Raw genomic sequence first — 17,840 nt, forward strand, 5'->3', positions numbered from 1 at the left:
CGAGTCGTCGGTGAGCCTTTAGTCGGCGGGGCAGCCAGTTCTAATGAGTCATCGAGATCCACGAAGTTGGTCACCGTCGACTGGAGCAGCTGGGTGAAGGCACAGTCCTTCTCCTTGACTCGTTGGACGATCAGGTGCCACGGGGAGAGCAATACCGCGAATTGTACAGCTCTCCCAAAGAGTGACTTTGACTTGGTAATCCACTCCAATGTGGAGAAGCGAGTGTAAACTCGTATTGTCCGTCCCGCCAACTGGGTGTAGCAAGTCTTCAGTAGTAGCGACAGCGCTAGCACCTCTTTCTCCGCCGCATGATAGTTCATCTCGGCATCCTTCAGTACACGTCCGCAGAAGCGAACAGGGTGCAACTTATCATCATGCAGCTGTAGCAGGGTGGAGCTCAATGCCCACTCATTTGCGAACAGCATGACGTGCACTTCCTTGGTGCGGTCGAAGTGGCGGAGTATCGGCGCTGCCGCAACCTTGTCTTTGAGAGCTTGGAAACTCCGGCGGGCAACTGTGAGGTCACCCTCCGGGGCGAAATCGTCTTCTTTGAGCTGGTACAGTGCCGCGCCGTAGACAGCGAAGTCTTGGATGAACCGGCTGTAATAATCCAGCGCACCTAGGAAAGTCTGCATTCCCTTCTTCGTTCGTGGGAAAGACAGCTTAGTGATCGCGTCCAGCTTCTTCGGGTCGGGCCGAACGCCGTCTTTTGACACTTCATGGGACAGGAAGTCAACGCGTCCTTGCACGAAAATACTCTTGGTAAAGCTGACGCTGATCCGGCACTCTTCAAAACGACTGAGGAGCCGATCCAGCGTCGCCAAACAACTGTCGAAGTCTTCGTCACCGAAACAGATATCATCCACGAAGGATCGCCGGTCGAAAACAGGCACCAGCGACGACTCGTCAGCTTCGTTGGTCGTAAACATATCGGCTTCTGGGCTGTTAATGAGCCGGGTAATGGGTTCAGCCGTCTTCGAGTCATCGCGGGCGGCTGCAAACTTGGTTCGAGTCGTCGCTGTAGTGCCTGGTAGGCGTGGGGACGACTGGAGTCGTCGGCAGTGCTCTGCCGAGTCTTCGGCGGCCTTCATTTTTGCTGCAAAGGCGTCCCAGCCGCCCTTCGGTTGCACAAATCCCCACAACGCGTTGTCTATCATCCGTTGGTAGATCATCGGCGCATTTTTGAGGCCGAAAGGCATTCGTAGCCACTCGAAGTGCCCCAGAGGACACACAAATGCCGAAATCTTGCGCGCACGTAGAGTCATCAGGATGGCCCAGAATCCGCTGGCCGCGTCGAGCGAGCAGAACCAAAGGTAAGTCTCCAGGTCCGTGAGCAAGTCGTCGACGAGTGGCATGGCGTACTCCAGGATCGCCGTAACCGCGTTGACCATCTTGTAGGCGATGTAGAGGCAGATGTCTTGGCCATTCTTCTTGAGGACAATGGCGATTGGCGAGGCCCACGGGCCGTCCGAGAACGCGATGACCCTGCCTTGAGCAGTCCTTTGAGTAGTTCGTACAATTTCTTGAGATGCTTGAACGGGATCCGTCGGGCCCGTTGTTTGATCGGCGCGTGGCCTGCACATCTATGTCGCAGACAACGCCATATGCCGGTGGCGGGAGTGCATTCCTGCTTGCAATCCTGATATTTTCATGGCGTCGGAGTACCTCAATTAGACTCTCCTGCAGGTCTGCCGACAACTCGGGATTCTTGACGTTCACAGCTGAGTAGTCGAGTGTTGTCGGCACTGTTTCCGATAAATCAGGGAAGAATGCTAACTCATGCGCGTAGTCCTCCAGTTCGATGTCTGCCGCCGGGTGCTCAGTCGTCTCATCGTCTCTGTCGACGGTACCTTCTGCAGCCAATACGCGCATTACTGCTATGAACGTCTGGTCGAGAGTCGTTGAAATGTCTCCGGTTTCTCGGCTGGATGCAATCCGAGCAACCGGCGGATGCCCCTGCGGATTGTACTCCAGTCCTTGGTCTTCGTCGCGGCGTACCGTCGCCTCAGCGGTCTCCAGACCTGGTCCAGCTGCCTCTGGAGTCATGGCTTCATCGTCAGTCGTTGTCACCCCCGTCGAGTCGCCGGCAGTAGCGTCGAGGCGTCGGTGATGTTCCTCCGTTATCCATTCTGAGTCATCCGTCACCGACGAGTCGTCGGCACTGTCACGTTCACTGCTGGCGGGTAGTTTCTCGCCCGAGGTTTTGTCAGGTCGCTGCAGGATACCTTTAGGCGTCGGGTAACTCGGTCGTTCCACCGTTGGGGGCTGCTTGGCCAACCATTGTTGGTAGAGTTCAGCCTCCCACTTGAGTAGTGTCTTGTCCCGTGCTGCAGCGTATGCGAGCACCTGTCACTCCTTGTACTTTGCGGAATCCAGCCACACGTAGCCTTCAGTCTTCGGTATCAACCCAATCGGAACCCAGACTATAACCGGGAAGTGTACAGGGCAGCTCGCCAGCCGATCCGTGGCGTTAGTCAGTCGAATCCTGACCGGACGTACCCTGTAGAACTTGGTGACAGTCGGGATAAACGTCTCCGTTCGGCGAATCCACGGCACGTGAGTCGTCGGCTCGGGTTGGCGCCACTGTAGCTTGAACTCGTCCTATTCGTGGCCCGGTATTTTCATTGGTTCCGTCGGACCGTACGCGTCGTGGCTTTCTTCGGCCTCGTCCATCATGTTTTGAGTCTTGATCAGCGGGATCATTACCTCGTCGGGAAGCGTGGCCGTCGCGTTGAGGAGGTCCAGTCGGATACTGGCCGGGATCATAAAGTCGGTGCCAAGCACCACTTCTACCCCGGCGCAGTGATCCATTATCCAGATTTCGAAGACATCAACGCTCTCCCATCCAAGGGTGACTTTCTCCTTCGCTCGGCGAGTCGTCATCATCTTGCCCTTGGTGATCCCTTGTACATCCATGCAACGTCCATGCCCCACTACTTCGCGGAGTTTCAGTCGCTTGGCAAGTTTCTCCGAGATGACACTGACGTTTGCCCCAGTGTCCAGCAATATCCTCGTGCGCGAGTCGTCCACGGCTCCGTTCACCACTGTTCGCATCCTTACACGCTTGTCAAATTTCTGTGCCGACCACCATCCCATCCGTTCTCCTACTAAGAGTCGTACTTCCGGAGCGAATCGTCGGCGCGAGTCTTCTTGCATTGCGCTTGTCAGCCAGTCTTCGGCAGTATCTCCAATCTCTTCCTTATCGTCTCCTTCACCCCATACACCACCACCGAGGCAGTCGCCTTTCTCCTTTTCCAGTTCTGTCGTTTTCATGTCGTTGTCTTGCTCAGTCTTCGTCCATTCGCACTCGCCCACGAATGCAAAGATGCACTCTGCTTCCATTGGGGGCTCGGCTAACTGTGGCAGCCCGATTGGGACGAACCCAGTCGTAGTTGGCAGGCTGCCTAGTTTAAATGGTCCGAAAACCGTAGTTCTTGGAGTTCGGGTGTGAGGTCTTTCTTGTCCACCTTGGACTTGACGATCTTGGTGATTTCTTGGAATACTTCACATTTTCCGAATACTTCACATTTTCCAGCGTCGTGCACTTGTTTGCACAGCTTGCATCGGCGCCAGCAGTAGTGCGCCGAGTGATAGAGGCCTCCGCAGGCTGCGCACGGCCCATACTGGCGAGGTTTCTCGTCGCGGTAACTGCGGTTCTGGAACCGATTGTCCCGGCCTTGGCTGCGGCCCGCTGAGTCACCCCTGGGTTGTCGGTTGTCAGACCGGGCGTACGTGCCTTCAGCGGCGACTCGGTGTTCGTTGTCGTTGGCTGCTGCAAGGTAGTGGTCGCTTCCATCTGACGAATAGCTATCACCCCCGTCTACGCCGTAACACTGTGAGTCGTCGCTGTCGTGTTCACTTCCATCTTCGCTGTTGCTGACGCCATTATATCTGTGGCGTTGTTGTTGTAGCTCGCTCCGAGTTTCTCGCGTGTCCCGTCCATGAAGTTCGGCCACGATGTCAGCGACAGATGTTTCGGCTAGGCTCACGCGAGGCATGCTGCGTGAATCTTCGCGACGACGCTCATAATCTCGCTCGCGTCGGTCGCGACGTTTGTAAAGCCTCTCGCGAGTCGTCGCGGCGGTGGTCATCACGTCGGCGAGTGACTTCCGAGCGCTTGTTGCGGCGCAAGTCATCGAGACGCCTGTCATCACGTCGTCGGGAGGCATCCCGAGCTCGAGAGTGAGGCAGCGACGACTCGCGGGACGAATTGCGTTCGTCAATCTTCAATATCTCTTGGATCATTTCCTCCAACTTATGGATATCCGAGATACGCAGATGGCACAAACGCCGTTCGTGTCCCCGGTCGCCGTAGGTCTCGAGGAACCGCTTGACGTGGTCGCGTGCTTTGCGGCCGTTGCTCTCAAACCGAATTCCGGCGTTCCTGGTATAGCCATTGAGCCGGTTTAGGTAGTCGCAAACATGTTCCTTGTCTTCGCGCTTGGCTGAGTAGTAGCGAGCCTCCCCTGACTGGCTGAACTGGGAGCAATAGTATTTGATGAAGGCTTCGCTCAGGAGGCTCCACGTTCGCTTGGTCTTCTTGGGCAGCTGTCGGTACCAATGTAGAGCACCGTCCCGAAGACCCAGCTCGAAAGGCATGCACAATTCATTGGGACATGCTCGCGTCCCTTTCATCTCATAGACAAAGGTGCGAAGCCATTGCATCGAGTTCTCGCTCTTGTTCCTCGTGACCGAGAACGCCTTGAGCTACCCCAGTGGGCGATGAGTTGCCACCTCGATCCTCGGAGTCGCGTTAAGCAGCTCGGATTCGGTCACCTCACGGATTTGGGGTAGGTATTCGCCCATCTGCGCCCCTCCATCACCGGTAAAGTCCGCTTCTTCGTCCGACGAGTCGTCGGTGGGCTGGTAACGGCGGCTCTTGCTTCGTCCTGAACTGCTTTTCGTGCTCCTGGCCGATTTTGAGTCATCGGTGGTGCGTCCAGCGCGGTCTGAGTTGACGGAAACCCTCGAGAGCCTACTAGCCGCTCATTGGATAAAATAGAATGGATCTTGAGGAGCGGCTGGGCGGAAATGAGAGCTAATTGGGTGAAAATACAGCAGGGGGTACATACAGCTCTCCGACGAAGACTGTCAGCAGAGCAATCTGTGACGTGTGAATCTGCGACGCGCGCATCTGTGACGCGCGCCAAAGTGGAAGGACTACAAAGAGGACATGGCTGGCTAGCAGGAGCTAGCGCACGCTCACCATTCAACTTGCAACTACTAGGACCACAGGCAGGAGACAGCTCTTGCCTTGCTTAAGCTGCATCGTTCCACTCAGTTCCAATTTCACTAAGCAATACAACAATCACCACAGCAACTGGTGACATTGTGCTATAGCAAAACTACAGCCAAGTTTGCTACCGACAAGTTAACAGCGCCGTGCATGTAAGCCACACCACCATGGAGGAGACAGTAATCTTCGAGAAGGTGAAGAGCAACGGTGCGTCGATCAAGAAGCGTGTACCAGTCTTCCGTGATGGTACCTGGAAGAACTGGCTGGAGTGGCTGTTAAGACTGTCGGAATACTACGTCTTTGTGGGGTACCAGAGCACAGAGGAGGACCAGTTTGCCTTCGTTGAGGATCTACAGGCGCTTCTCGTTGACGACGACCTCCTGATGTTCAACGACGCGGTCGCCGAGGAGCAACTTGACCACGTCGATGCAGCCATCCATGCCTTACGACAACTGACGCTGGCTCATTGTCCACCCGGAACTCGGACAATTATCATCGACGAGCTGTCGAACCTACGAAAAACACAGGCTATGTCTGTTAGAGAATACAGCCGAGCATTCAAGAAACTGAATAGGTACATAACCTTTATCGACGACAGTGAACCAATACCTCAGGCTGACTGTGTCCGCATATATAAAAACGGAATGCCGATCGAGTGGCAAATTGAGGTGTCGCGACTATCGCGTTCCTGGGATCTCGCGGGGCTTGAACGGCAATTTGAACTCATCGAGCGAGTAGAACAAGAAGGTGAAGCCCTCCGAAGCAGGCGCCGACCTCCGCGCGACAGCAACAAAGATAACGCATCTCGGTCGCGGGGCAACAGTGGCGGACATCAGCAACAACAGCAGCAAGGGGTCAATGCACGTCCAGGACGAAGTCCGAAGTGTGGTCAGCAGCACCAAGAACAGGGGAAGTACTGTTCCTTTTGTAAGAGAAACAACCACTCGAAGGAGCAGTGCTTTCGCGGCCCATCCTCGCCGGCGTACCGCCCGCGCCATGTGCAGCAGCAACAACAGGGACGGCAGAGTCGTGACCAATTTGCTGCGATGCGAGAAAAAACCAACCAGATGTCAGCAATGATGGAGACAATGCAGAAGCACCAACGAGGACGAGATGAACGCTCTACGGTTCTACCAAGCGGACGAGTACAATGCGAAGACGTTTGCAGAGGAAGGCGACAGCGACAAGAGTGCCAACCGTGAAGAAGGTCCCGGTCTCGATGCGAGTGCAGCCAACAACGAGAGAGTGTGCGGTGGCGAGAAATTCGGCAGCGCAACGAGCACCAACTGCGACGAGAGGGAGACGCTAGCACCATTGCTAGCCAAAACTCGAACTGCAACCAAACCGCCGACGGATGAGGCAGTAATGGTAACTGAAGTCCGCATTGGTGGCAAAACTTTTCCAGTCTAGATTAATACAGGGTGCTCTCGCTCGGCCATCGAACAAAGTGTGGTGGAGCAAGTGCGAGAGCAGTTGGTACTAAGGAAGTAAGAGGCAACGTTCGAACAAGCAGACAAGTCAACAGGCAAGACAACCCACGTGGCGACGACTCCGCTCAACTTACTTGTCTTCTCGACCACACGTGTATGCACGCATGAGTTCCTAGTGGCTCCGCAGCTGCTATACCCATCATACTGGGGAAGGACTTCTTCTCTGAGCAGGGAACCGATCTACTGTTTTCAAGCAAGGAGCTTGGCTGGGACGGCGTACGTGTGACAATGACAAAACCACGAGCAAGTGGTTCAAAATCAGGCCTCAAGCCCTACCGTGAGGAGGGATCGTGCCAAGTGGAGATATTTGTGGAGGAAAACTGTGGCCCTGTGGACTACGACCTCATGATCGACGCACGCCGCCTGGCCAACGATGAACTGCTACTGGTAGTAGCATTTTTAAAAGAGTTTGATCCGGTCGACTTGGAGATATTAAAGGAGAGCCGTATGAGCTACCGCTGCCACATGATGCAAAACCATTTGCGTGTCGACCGTATCCAGTACCACACATTCACCTGTGGCCACCAAACACGCAATTCAAAAGCTCGTAAAGCTTGGCGTGATGTCCCCGGACAACTCATCACCATAGGCGTCACCAGCATTTACGATACAGAGGATAGACGGATCTATTCGGCTGTTGTGCGACTTTCGGAGCCTCAATGCGCTGCCGCAACGCAGATTTTTCCCACTGTCTGTCACTCCAGAGATATTACGTGAGTTTCAACGCTGCAAGTACATCTCCTTCTTTGACGTACCGATGGGTTACTATGCACGCGTTCTTGCGCAGCGCAGCCGTGCGGCAACTGCGATTGTGTCTCCCTGGGGCAAATTTTTTTTCAATCGCTGCCCATGGGTGGGTGTCCACGGCTCCGGATGAATTTCAAGCGGTTATGAATGAGGCCTCAGGCGACTTGGAGTTTGTGTGGGTGTATTTGGACGACTTTATCGTGATGTCAGTGTCCTTCCAAGACTACCTCCGTCACCTCCGTGTTGTATTTCAGCAGCTGCGTGCACGTGGCCTCACGATCCATCCTCGCAAGTCGAAATTGTGCACGGACTGCGTGTCCTACCTGGGATACCGCATCAGTACCAGCGGGATTACGCCCCTGCTGGACAAAGTATCGGCGATTCAGTCTATCGCTGCACCACGTACGCGGCACCAACTACACCGCTTTATTGGAATGGTTGATTACTATCGTGGTATGTGGCCCCGCCGCGCCCACATCCTCGCGCCCCTGACAGCATTGATGTCGCGCAATGATAAGTACCAGTGGACCGACATTCAGAAAAAAAAGCATTTGAACAAATGAAGGCGGTAATGGCGCATACCGTGGAGCTTGCATTTCCTAACTACGGCGAGCCGTTCCACATCTACACAGATGCCTCGGGCTAGCAGTCATTACACAGCATGACCAACCACTAGCCTTCTGGAGCAAGAAGTGCACCGAGTTGCAGCGCAAATACCCCGCCAATCGCCTCGAACTGCTTAGTATCCTGCTGTTACTTCGTGAGTACCGGACGATGCTTCTCGGACAAGAGCTTCACATACACACAGATCACTTGAACCTAACATACGGGACGTTCAATAACATTCAGATGATGCACTGGCGCCTCGAAATTGAGGAGTTCGGACCCCGCTTGCACTATATCAAAGGCAAGAACAACGTCGTGGCGGACGCGTTATCGCGTTTACCGGGCCCCTCGTGCTCCGAACTATGGAAGGATGAAGTTGCCGCCCAAATGGATACAGCCAATAATGAAGAGTCGGTGCTGTTCTCATTGAGTCTCCGTCAGCTCGCTCATGCCCAAGCAAATGCGTCGAACATCGGCGGCGTGCATAAAGAGATTAATGGAGTGAAGTTGCGAGTAGAACCAGGAAGCAACTGTATCATAGTACCACCACACTTGCAGGAACCCGTGATGCGAGCCTACCATGAATGGCTGATGCACCCAGGGGGCACTGCCATGTACCAGACTATGAAGACCTCGCACTGGCAGAAAAACATGGAGACCCACATCATGCAATATGTGCGCAACTGTCTCGCCTGCACCAAAAGCAAGCACCCAATTGTCAAATATGGCAAGGTGCCGACTAAGAATGTGGTAGTGCGACCATGGTTTGAGGTGGCCATCGATTCGATTGGACCATATGGAAGAAACAAATTTCGAGCGTTGACGATGATCGACACAAGCACTCGGCTCACGGAGATTCAGCCAGTCGACGATGCATCAAGTGATGATGCCGCATTTGTACTTGACCGCTTCTGGCTCTATCGCTACCCGCACCCTGTGCGCGTCATTTACGACCAGGGTAATTCAAGAAAGAGTTCTTTGAGCTGCTAGAGAGTTTCGGCATTCATGCCGTACCGACTACAACCCGTAACCCCCAGGCAAATGGGGTTATTGAACGCGAACACAGACAATTGACACCAAAGACGATTGAGCCGCATTCCTCCATGATACTACGTTCGCGCTAAGGACGACGTACCACAGCATGCTTCACCAGCGCAAGGTGGACCAGGTGGTCAAGAACAACAAACGTGAAAACGACAAGCGACGCAACTGGACCTACGCGCCAGAAGGCAAGGTGTTCCTGCGAAATGATGGAGGGCCCCAAGCCAAAATGGCGCCGCTATTCAGCGGTCCTCATAATGTGGTAGCGGTGCGCACGAATGGTACGTTGGTCCTTGACAAGGGCGAGTACATGGAGACTATCCACATACGACGTGTTGTGCCCTTCGAGTCCCAACGTGGGGAAGACTGTCAGCAGAGCAATCTGTGACGTGTGAATCTGCGACGCGCTCATCTGTGACGCGCGCCAAAGTGGAAGGAGTACAAAGAGGACATGGCTGGCTAGCAGGAACTAGCGCACGCTCACCATTCAACTTGCAACTACTAGGACCACAGGCAGGAGACAGCTCTTGCCTTGCTTAAGCTGCATCGTTCCACTCAGTTCCAATTTCACTGAGCAATACAACAATCACCACAGCAACTGGTAACAAAGACCCTTCAATTCTTACCCATCACTTTATACAGTATGGCAAACCCGAAGGGGGTGGGCAGCTTTCCGAGGAATTCGGAAACGATAGCTACTCTTTCAACAACAATGAAGGCTAGCAGAAATTTGGTAGTCGCAGGACACAGCACGTATTTTTGAAAAATCGTCATTCTTAAACGAACTGCGAATTCCCTCGGGACGTCACGTCACCCGAGTAAGCAGAAGTAGTAGTATGACTACTAGCCAAAATTCCCACTACTATCGAACCCTGGCTTAAACACCGGGTCAGAGGGTTATCAAGCCAAAAGATGCATTCTGTGCAGTATTTACAAGTAAAATGCTTCTTTGGCCCTGACGTGCAAGGGAATCGACACCCCAATTCAATTTAGCAGCGAAGAATCACTTCACGAAGCTGCATATTGTTTTTGACCAGCAGTCTGCTTATCTTCAGCATTGTTTGGTGTGTCTAGCGGAGATTGCATGTGAACTTGCCAGAAGATAGTCAGAGACAAATCGTGGTTGAGGCACTGAACAATGATGACCGAAAAGTGCTCTGGTGGATTTTAGTGCGTACAAAGTTTCAGGGTGAATGGGTACGAAGGAGCATCCGTGATACTATTCCGCAGTGTCCGAAAGTTACGCAGCAGTGGCTCGGACAGGATATGAGTAGTGTGGAGGCTTCACGTTGGTATTTCTCGACACCAAGGAAGAGGCAGAATGAGGAAACGGGGATACTTCTATCAAGAACAAAGCGAAGATGCTGCGATGAAACTTAATAATGGGCGGCGTAAAATGGCACTCTGTAAGTAATTGTACTGCCGAGTGTCGGCTACGTCACCCTTTCATAAAAAAAATAACAAGAAGCACGCAGGGTTGAAAGACTCAAGTGGTTGAAGCAGTTTGATTTACTTAAAAACCTGTTACACCTACAGAAAAATGCAAAAACTTCATCGGTCCGTCTTTTGGTGCTTCATACTGAATAAACTTGTTTCCTCGATCTCTTCATTCTGCCTCTTGCTTGATCTCGAAAAACACCATCGGCAAGCTTCCACTCCACGCATATTTTCCCCAAACCATTGCTTCGCAGCCTCAGGACTGCGCTGGATGGCATCACGGATGGTTTGTCTTGTGATTTCATTTCGAAAGCTTGTATGCGAAAGAACCCACCATAGAACATTTCGATCATCTTTCTGCAGTGCCTGAAGCACGATGTGTCTCCGGTGCTCCTCGGACACCCACCAAGCGATCTCGATGTGCCGCTGTTCCAAAACCAACGTTCTCGCAGTTGACAAGTCAAGTGGCGGTCCATGCTCAACCAGCCACCGCAATAACGGCACATTCCTATTTTTCCCAGCAACCTTGACCAACTCAAGCGAATTCACCGTATGTCCGTGCTCAGAAAGCCAACTGGCTGCGTCGAGTTGGCCGCGTTCGACTGCGAACTCGAGCAGATCCGGACCCATTACCACAAAACCGTTCTCCGAAAACCACCGCAGCAACTTCACGTCGCCGCTGCCGATAGCGCTACGGATGGGAGTCGTCGACCGCAGCTGAATCCCAAACTGGTTCACCCAGTCCAGCGTAATGATGTTGCCTCTACGACACGCAATCCATGCCAAGCAGCGCAAACAATCTTGAAGATAAGCCGGGCGCTGCTCGAATACGGTCTGCAGTATCTTCAATTGCGCGCCAGTAACTCGATTGGGTCGTCGATTTCCACGGATACTGGGGCCAAACTGGCACAACACATGGATATCTTGCGCATCCTGCTTCGTACTGCTTGGAAACCCTTCAGTTCGGTGTTCAAGTAGATACAGGAATACGTCGAGGTGGTCTTTAGTAGCGGCGAAGTACATAGCATATTCTGTACAGCCTTCGGGGCGATTCTCGTGCAACCACTGGACAACCTCGAGATAGCCATTCGCAGCTGCTCCATCCATTGTCTGTGGTACAAATACACTGGGATAATGTGTATGAAGCCATTGAACAGTTTCCAAGTGACCATTGTCCGCTGCATCACACGAAGCCATCGCGGAGCACCCCTCACTTCGGTTCTCATGAAGCCACGTGATAACATGCATGTGCCCATTTCTTGCAGCGGCGTCCATTTCGTGGTTACTGAACGAGTTGGGGAAGTGTTCATGCACCCACGTTACCACTTGCAAATGCCCATGCTCGGCCGCAGTTATACCACTCATATATGGTACGTAACGCTGGCAATTCAAGTAAACGTTTGCATACAGCCACTCCACCAGCTCCAAACGACCACTGTTAACCGCTTGAAAGAGTGCGCGTGGAGAACAGCTTTCGTGGTGAACCCGGTGCAGCCATTTCACCACCTCCAAGTGTCCGTTCTCGGCCGCTCTGTCCATCGCGTCCGGCGTACATGACAAAAGGTTGTTCGAATGCAGCCATTTTAGCACTTCGAGGTGTCCGTTCTTAGCTGCTTCGATGACGGCTAGAGCAGAGCATTCGTCACCGTGGGCGTTGTGCAGCCACTGCGCGATGTCAAGATGGCCGTTCGCAACAGCCCTACTCAACGGACTACCGTGTCTACTGGCCGTATCTGATCGAGCACCGTGGAGCCACTGGACGACGGCGAAATGACCATTTGCTGCCGCAACCTGTAGTCCCTTCGATACGTTGAGTTCATATGACCAGGTCTTGGCGTAGTAAGCTTGCGTAGATTTATCCAGCGTCCACACGGTGTACCAGTCAGTTCCCCGCTCAAATAACCACTTGACCACTTCTAGATGCCCGTGAGACGCAGCAACTTCCAGCAAATGATCAAAGTCTGCTTTCCACGGCCATCGACCATCTCGCCGACTCGTCATCCAACGAAGCACATGAAGGTGACCACCTTGAACAGCAGCACGCACCACTTCGTTCCAATTCGGTGTCGTACGGGAGAGGAAGTATTCGAGTGTGGCTTCCAGCGCTCCTGCTTGGCATGCCGCATTCAACGCTTTCCGGGGAGAAAGTGGTCCCAAGAATGCGTCAATACTGGCTACCGCTTGGAGAAGGCAGCCTTCTTTGGTTGGGAACCAGCGTTGACACACAAACTGAGCGGCAGCGTAATGTGGCGACCTCGAGTTCATCGTGGCTACAACTTTCGCAGACTGGTGGTCATTCCAGTCTTTTCTCCTGCGATTGATGTCTACTGACATGGAATGTCGAGCGAGCAAGCGGCAGGGCAGACGCAACGATCGTTTGCGACCATTGAACGCCACCACAGCGATGGTTGCGTGTGTCGGTGTTCGAGCCGGCCTGTCACCCGTGTTCCGGTGCCCTGGTTCCGGATATCCTCTCTAGCTTTGCACTCCGATCGTCATTCAATTCCTCCTCCTCCCTACTCGCACCACTAACGCAAAAGCTTATTAATACCTCCTCTTCCCATTCCTCTCGTGACTGCCCGCCAGGGGCTCCGTTATTTTTCGCACGGCCGCCGCGCGCGCGAGTCGCTACGTCGCCGGCCCATCGTTGGTGTGGTGCAGCACACCAAAATCTGAATTCCCGGCGGAAGAGCGAGCGACTGCGACCACGATGGCTCAAGGCTGCTGGGGCTGGTTCCTGCGCAACGTGCTGCGCCAAGACGACGAGCGGATCCCCGACAACGTGCGTGCCGTGGCCAGCAGCGCGGCATCCCCTCGCAGCCAGTCGTCTCCTGTCCTGACCCGCTTTATGCCTGTGTGTGTGTCTCTCTCTCTCTCTCTGGCTCTGCATGCTCTAGAGCCGCGTGATCCACGTGAGGTCCGAGCAGCAGTTCAAGGAGCTCATCGGGACGGCCAAGCGCTCGGTGGTCGTGAACTTCTCGGCCGCGCGGTGCGCCCCGTGTCGCTTCATCAGCCCCGCGTTCCATGAGCTGAGCGCCAAGTACCCGGGCACAGTCTTCCTCAAGGTGGACGCAGACGAGCTCACGGCCGTGTCGCGGGGCTGCGGCGTGACGACTATGCCCACGTTCCAGTTCTTCCGCGGCGGCGCCAAGTGCGACGAGGTGCGCGGCGCGGACAGCAACAGGCTGGAGGCGCGTATCCAGAAGCACGACGACGGCGACCAGAACGGCAGCGAGGGGCTGCGTCAGCGCAAGCCGCGCGTGGTGACGGTCACCTCGCGGGAGCATTGGGAACAGCTCCTGCAACAGAACCAGGAGTCGAGCAAGGCGGTACGTGGTGCATAGCTGCAGTGAGTACGGAACTGTATCGGCGACGGACAGTGTCTGACGCGGGTGTCTGACGGACACCCCGCGCTGAGCCGGACGGCATTTGCTGGATATCATGTCGGGGGCCGTGCGCTACGTACAATGTGTGGTACGTACGGCCCGCGGCCATGACGCGCGTACTGACGGTGTCTCATGTCATGCTGTCCTCGGTGCTGGTTGCTGGTGCTGCGTTGGTGTCGCTTGGCACGGGCAGTTGGTGGTGGACTTCTGGGCCACCTGGTGCAAACCCTGCACGGAGATCGCGCCGTTCTTCGAGGAGCTGAGCGGCCGGTTCCCCGCAGCTGTGTTTGCGCGCGTGGACGTCGACGAGCTCGAGGTAAGACAGCCCAGTTGCAGTTGTTGTTGCTGTTGTCGCCGGTGGCGGATGTGTCCTGCCAGCGGCGCAGCTACTGTAACGCTGTGTCTCTTTAGCACATGGCTGCATTTTGCCGGAATGATGGTGGCTAATCGAAGTGATGTGATAACAGAGCGTGACGGAGGCGTCAGAGGTGGCGTCGCTGCCCAATTTCAAGGTGTTCAAGGGCGGCCGCGCCGTGGACGAGCTGGGCGGGGCCTTCCGCGGCGCGCTGGAGGGCATGGTGGCGCGGCACTACGGCTCGGCCGCGGCCGCGAGCTGCTGATCAGCCGGCCACTTCGGCCGTGCACAGACGACGACCAGGACCACATGACCGAGCGAGAAGCGCTGTCTCATATATTACCATTTCTGGTCAGGCAAGCGCAGTTCCCCTTCACTTTTTTCATGCACCGCCGCCCGCCTTCAACCTGCTCCGGCGCGCGCGGACAGGCATCGAACGAAGCCAGCCAGCCATGCCAAACTTTGGCCCAAAGTGCACCGCCGATCCGCTGGCACACCGACATGTTGTCGCACAAAATTCAAGTCTGAAGCAAGGCGGGCGATTTGCGAGTGTCCCTGGATTCCAGGCTGGAAGTTGCAACTTGCAACTTGCAACGGAGCAGACACTCGTAAAAACTGGTTTCTACGCGGTTTATGACACTTCCCCGCGCGTCTCGGAGTGGGGCAATCAACGCTTAGGGCAAAAGCCTGTAATCGGCGATTACTAATCTCACGCCCATCCCCATGCTTTCCCGCATCAAAAAGAACAAAAATGGGCCGAGAAATGGATACCCAATTCTTTTCATTTCTTTCAGACAGCTAAACCAACTTCACTTCTCGCCCACCAGCTTCACTCCACTGATTACACGTACAATCACATTCACTCCGGTGTACATGTACTGCAACGGATCGTACAGCACGATGACGGGGTATCTGGCGGGATAAGGACACGCGGGGCATAAACCATAGGGACCCGCCGCTGAGTTCGCCCCGACTCACCCCTAAAACCCAGAACCCGAGGATCAACCCCCGCAGCAGCGCTCTCTGCTATCTTGGGCGAGCGTCATCGTCAATTCCGACTGACGGAGCTGTGTGCCGGGCGACGCGAGTCGGGTATTGTAGGGCATAAGGTTGTGCGCTCTTACGAACTTCGAACTTCCCCTACAGCAAGTATCATACCCAAGGTATGATAGTCCCAGCAACATCAAATACGTTTACACGTACAGTAACTTGCAAGCGCGATTGCTCCGCCGTAAGCCACCGGATCTACCGCAGCGTTGCTGCTTGCGGCACCGCAGCCGACGTTAGTCGAGATTAGTCCACTTCGAAAATGGGGTTTGCGCCTCGCCCAGGCGCTGCACGACCGAGCCCATTTTCGCCGGCAAAGTCGGCAAGCCTGTTTCTTCCCGTCCCACGAGCAGCAAATTGCCCGCGCCCGTCATGATAGCGCCCCGGCGTGCATGCAGGCTGCAGTCGCTGCGCTGCTTTGCGAGCGCTGCGAGCGAGCGAGTCCCCATTGCACTCGTCGGGTCCCCATTTGCAGCGAGAATAACCCTGCAGGCTAGAATTCGTCGCCCAGTACGGCGCGTTGGGTACTACGGTATCGACTCGGATTGCACTTTTCAATCAACCTCGCGCGATCCTGGACACAGAGAATCCGGGCTTGAAGATCGAGTTCAAGCGTGTCACCGCGGCGTCCCGCGCTTCTTATTTGATGGGTACACGTCGGCTAGCAAAAAGATCTCCCACGAAATGGCTGCGCTCGAGGAGAGAAGCGCACCGCAGCTGAGGCCCAAATCGCGGGCAAGCCGCCGGGTGTCATCCACTGGCCCCCAAACGCTCGGAGCCCTGCTCGGCCTGCATAGACCCGTTACTGCGCCCATGCGGTGGCGTGCGGTGGCGCGTTGTGCGGGCACGAAGAACGATTTTGGACCAATGGTTACGCGCACCCGGGGGTGATTATGGCTTCAGGGTCCCCGCAATCGCCCAAAACGATGATGGCTATGGAGAGTCCCCGCGAAAGGTGATAATAGGCGGTATCAGTAGGGTGGGTCGAGTTACACGGGGTATAGTACTGTGCAGGGATTCGAATTCTATTTTAAGCCCGCCGCAGGTCGGCGCGCGGTGTAGCCACTGTCCCCGCATCGCATGTATTTATAGAGGGCGTTTCCCTAGCCGAAAAGCCCATAGAAAACCCCAGCAAACCGATGGGTGGGCGGGTTGCGACTGTCTTCTCTCGCCCTCAGAGCTCTCACTTTCTGTTTTTAGCCACAGCTCGTAATAGCGCAGGCGGCACCGCCAAGGACCAGAGGAAGGAGGAAGCAGCAGTGAAGCCGCTCCCCCGCCCTCTACACATTCCACAGACTCACAAACACAGCCTCAGACAGTCCCACGCGCAATGCAGCTCCTCCGCCAGCTCGTGCTCCTCGCAGCCACCGCGCTGGCCGCCGTCGCCGCTGACGTCCCAAGCGCCGCCGAGCAGCAGCCGTCGCCGCCGCGCGCACACCTGCGCGGCCTGCTGGGCCAGCTCGTGAGCAACGAGGCCACGGCCCCGCCCGCCCGAGAGCTCGCGGCCGCCTGGGAGGACGGCAAGGTGGGCGAGTCCCGCAAGCTGCAGCCCATCGCCGACAAGTTCGTGGGCGGCGAGGCCGTCGTGGTGTTCAACGACCGGCGCCTGAGCCCCGAGGCGCAGATGGAGTCGGCCGTCGTGGCCTTCGACGTGCGCACGCGCCCCAACTGCGTCGTGAGCGTGTGCGGCGAGCTCACCAAGTGGTACCTCGGCTCCAAGGAGCAGTGCTTCGACCTGCGCGTGGCGCCCAAGTCCGCGGACGACAAGGAGAACGGCCTGATCCGCGGCGTCTCGGCCGCCTACTCGGGCATCCGCCCCGTGGCCACCAAGCTCTACCTCAAGTTCGACGAGACCAACATCATCGACGGCGACAAGTGCGAGTACGAGATCATCTCCGGCAGCAAGACCGTGCGGCAGGAGGAGGTCGCCAGCGGCTCCTCGCAGCAAGCGACCGCATAGGCCCCTCCCCCTCTTCCCCTCGCATGCACGCTTCGGCTGCATACAGCCTTCTCGTAGTGTAAAGAGCTGTACAATAGGATAGACCCCCACTAATATTAACTCGCGCTTGGCAGCATTTTGCAACTCGGACTCGCGCGCTCTCTCGACGCAACGTCGGCTTTGGTGGGTACAACAGCCGGTCAGGCGGCGCCTGCCGGCGTGATCATCATCGACAGCGTTGGATCTCACAACACTCGTCCTGCTAGCCTCTGGACTGTTGACGGGGGGCGGCGGTCCAGCAAACGGCGGTGGCTTGCCGCATCGACGGCGCCTTGCTCAGCGGCTTGCCGAGCTGATCAGCCGCCAGCCGTTCCGAACTCTCCTCCACTGCACACATATCTTCGCCGGCACATCACTAGAGCAACTTGAATTTGCCCGCCTATCCAAGTGGCACAGCATGTCGCCGAACTCCAGGTTTAGAATTTCTAAATTAGACTATAGTATTATAGATTATAGAAGACCTTTACTCCCATCTGTAGGATAAGTGGGTCACGCG

General features: G+C 55.5%; 2 protein-coding genes across 2 annotated transcripts; both read left to right on the plus strand.

Annotated features, from left to right (window-relative positions):
- Positions 1–13,267: 13,267 nt before the first annotated feature.
- On the plus strand, positions 13,268–14,563 carry IUM83_13290 (thioredoxin; the record flags this gene model as incomplete). Its single annotated transcript, XM_067937955.1, has 4 exons — positions 13,268–13,339; positions 13,455–13,886; positions 14,137–14,259; positions 14,411–14,563. 4 exons carry the CDS (start codon positions 13,268–13,270, stop codon positions 14,561–14,563), a joined length of 780 nt encoding a protein of 259 aa, XP_067786875.1.
- A 2,112-nt stretch (positions 14,564–16,675) lies between these two features.
- On the plus strand, positions 16,676–17,305 carry IUM83_13291 (RxLR effector; the record flags this gene model as incomplete). Its single annotated transcript, XM_067937956.1, has 1 exon — positions 16,676–17,305. The coding sequence occupies one exon, from the start codon at positions 16,676–16,678 to the stop codon at positions 17,303–17,305; it is 630 nt and encodes a 209-aa protein (XP_067786874.1).
- Positions 17,306–17,840: the final 535 nt, after the last annotated feature.

This window comes from Phytophthora cinnamomi, assembly GCF_018691715.1.
Source record: "Phytophthora cinnamomi strain GKB4 chromosome Unknown Contig63, whole genome shotgun sequence".
Taxonomy (NCBI): domain Eukaryota; phylum Oomycota; class Peronosporomycetes; order Peronosporales; family Peronosporaceae; genus Phytophthora; species Phytophthora cinnamomi.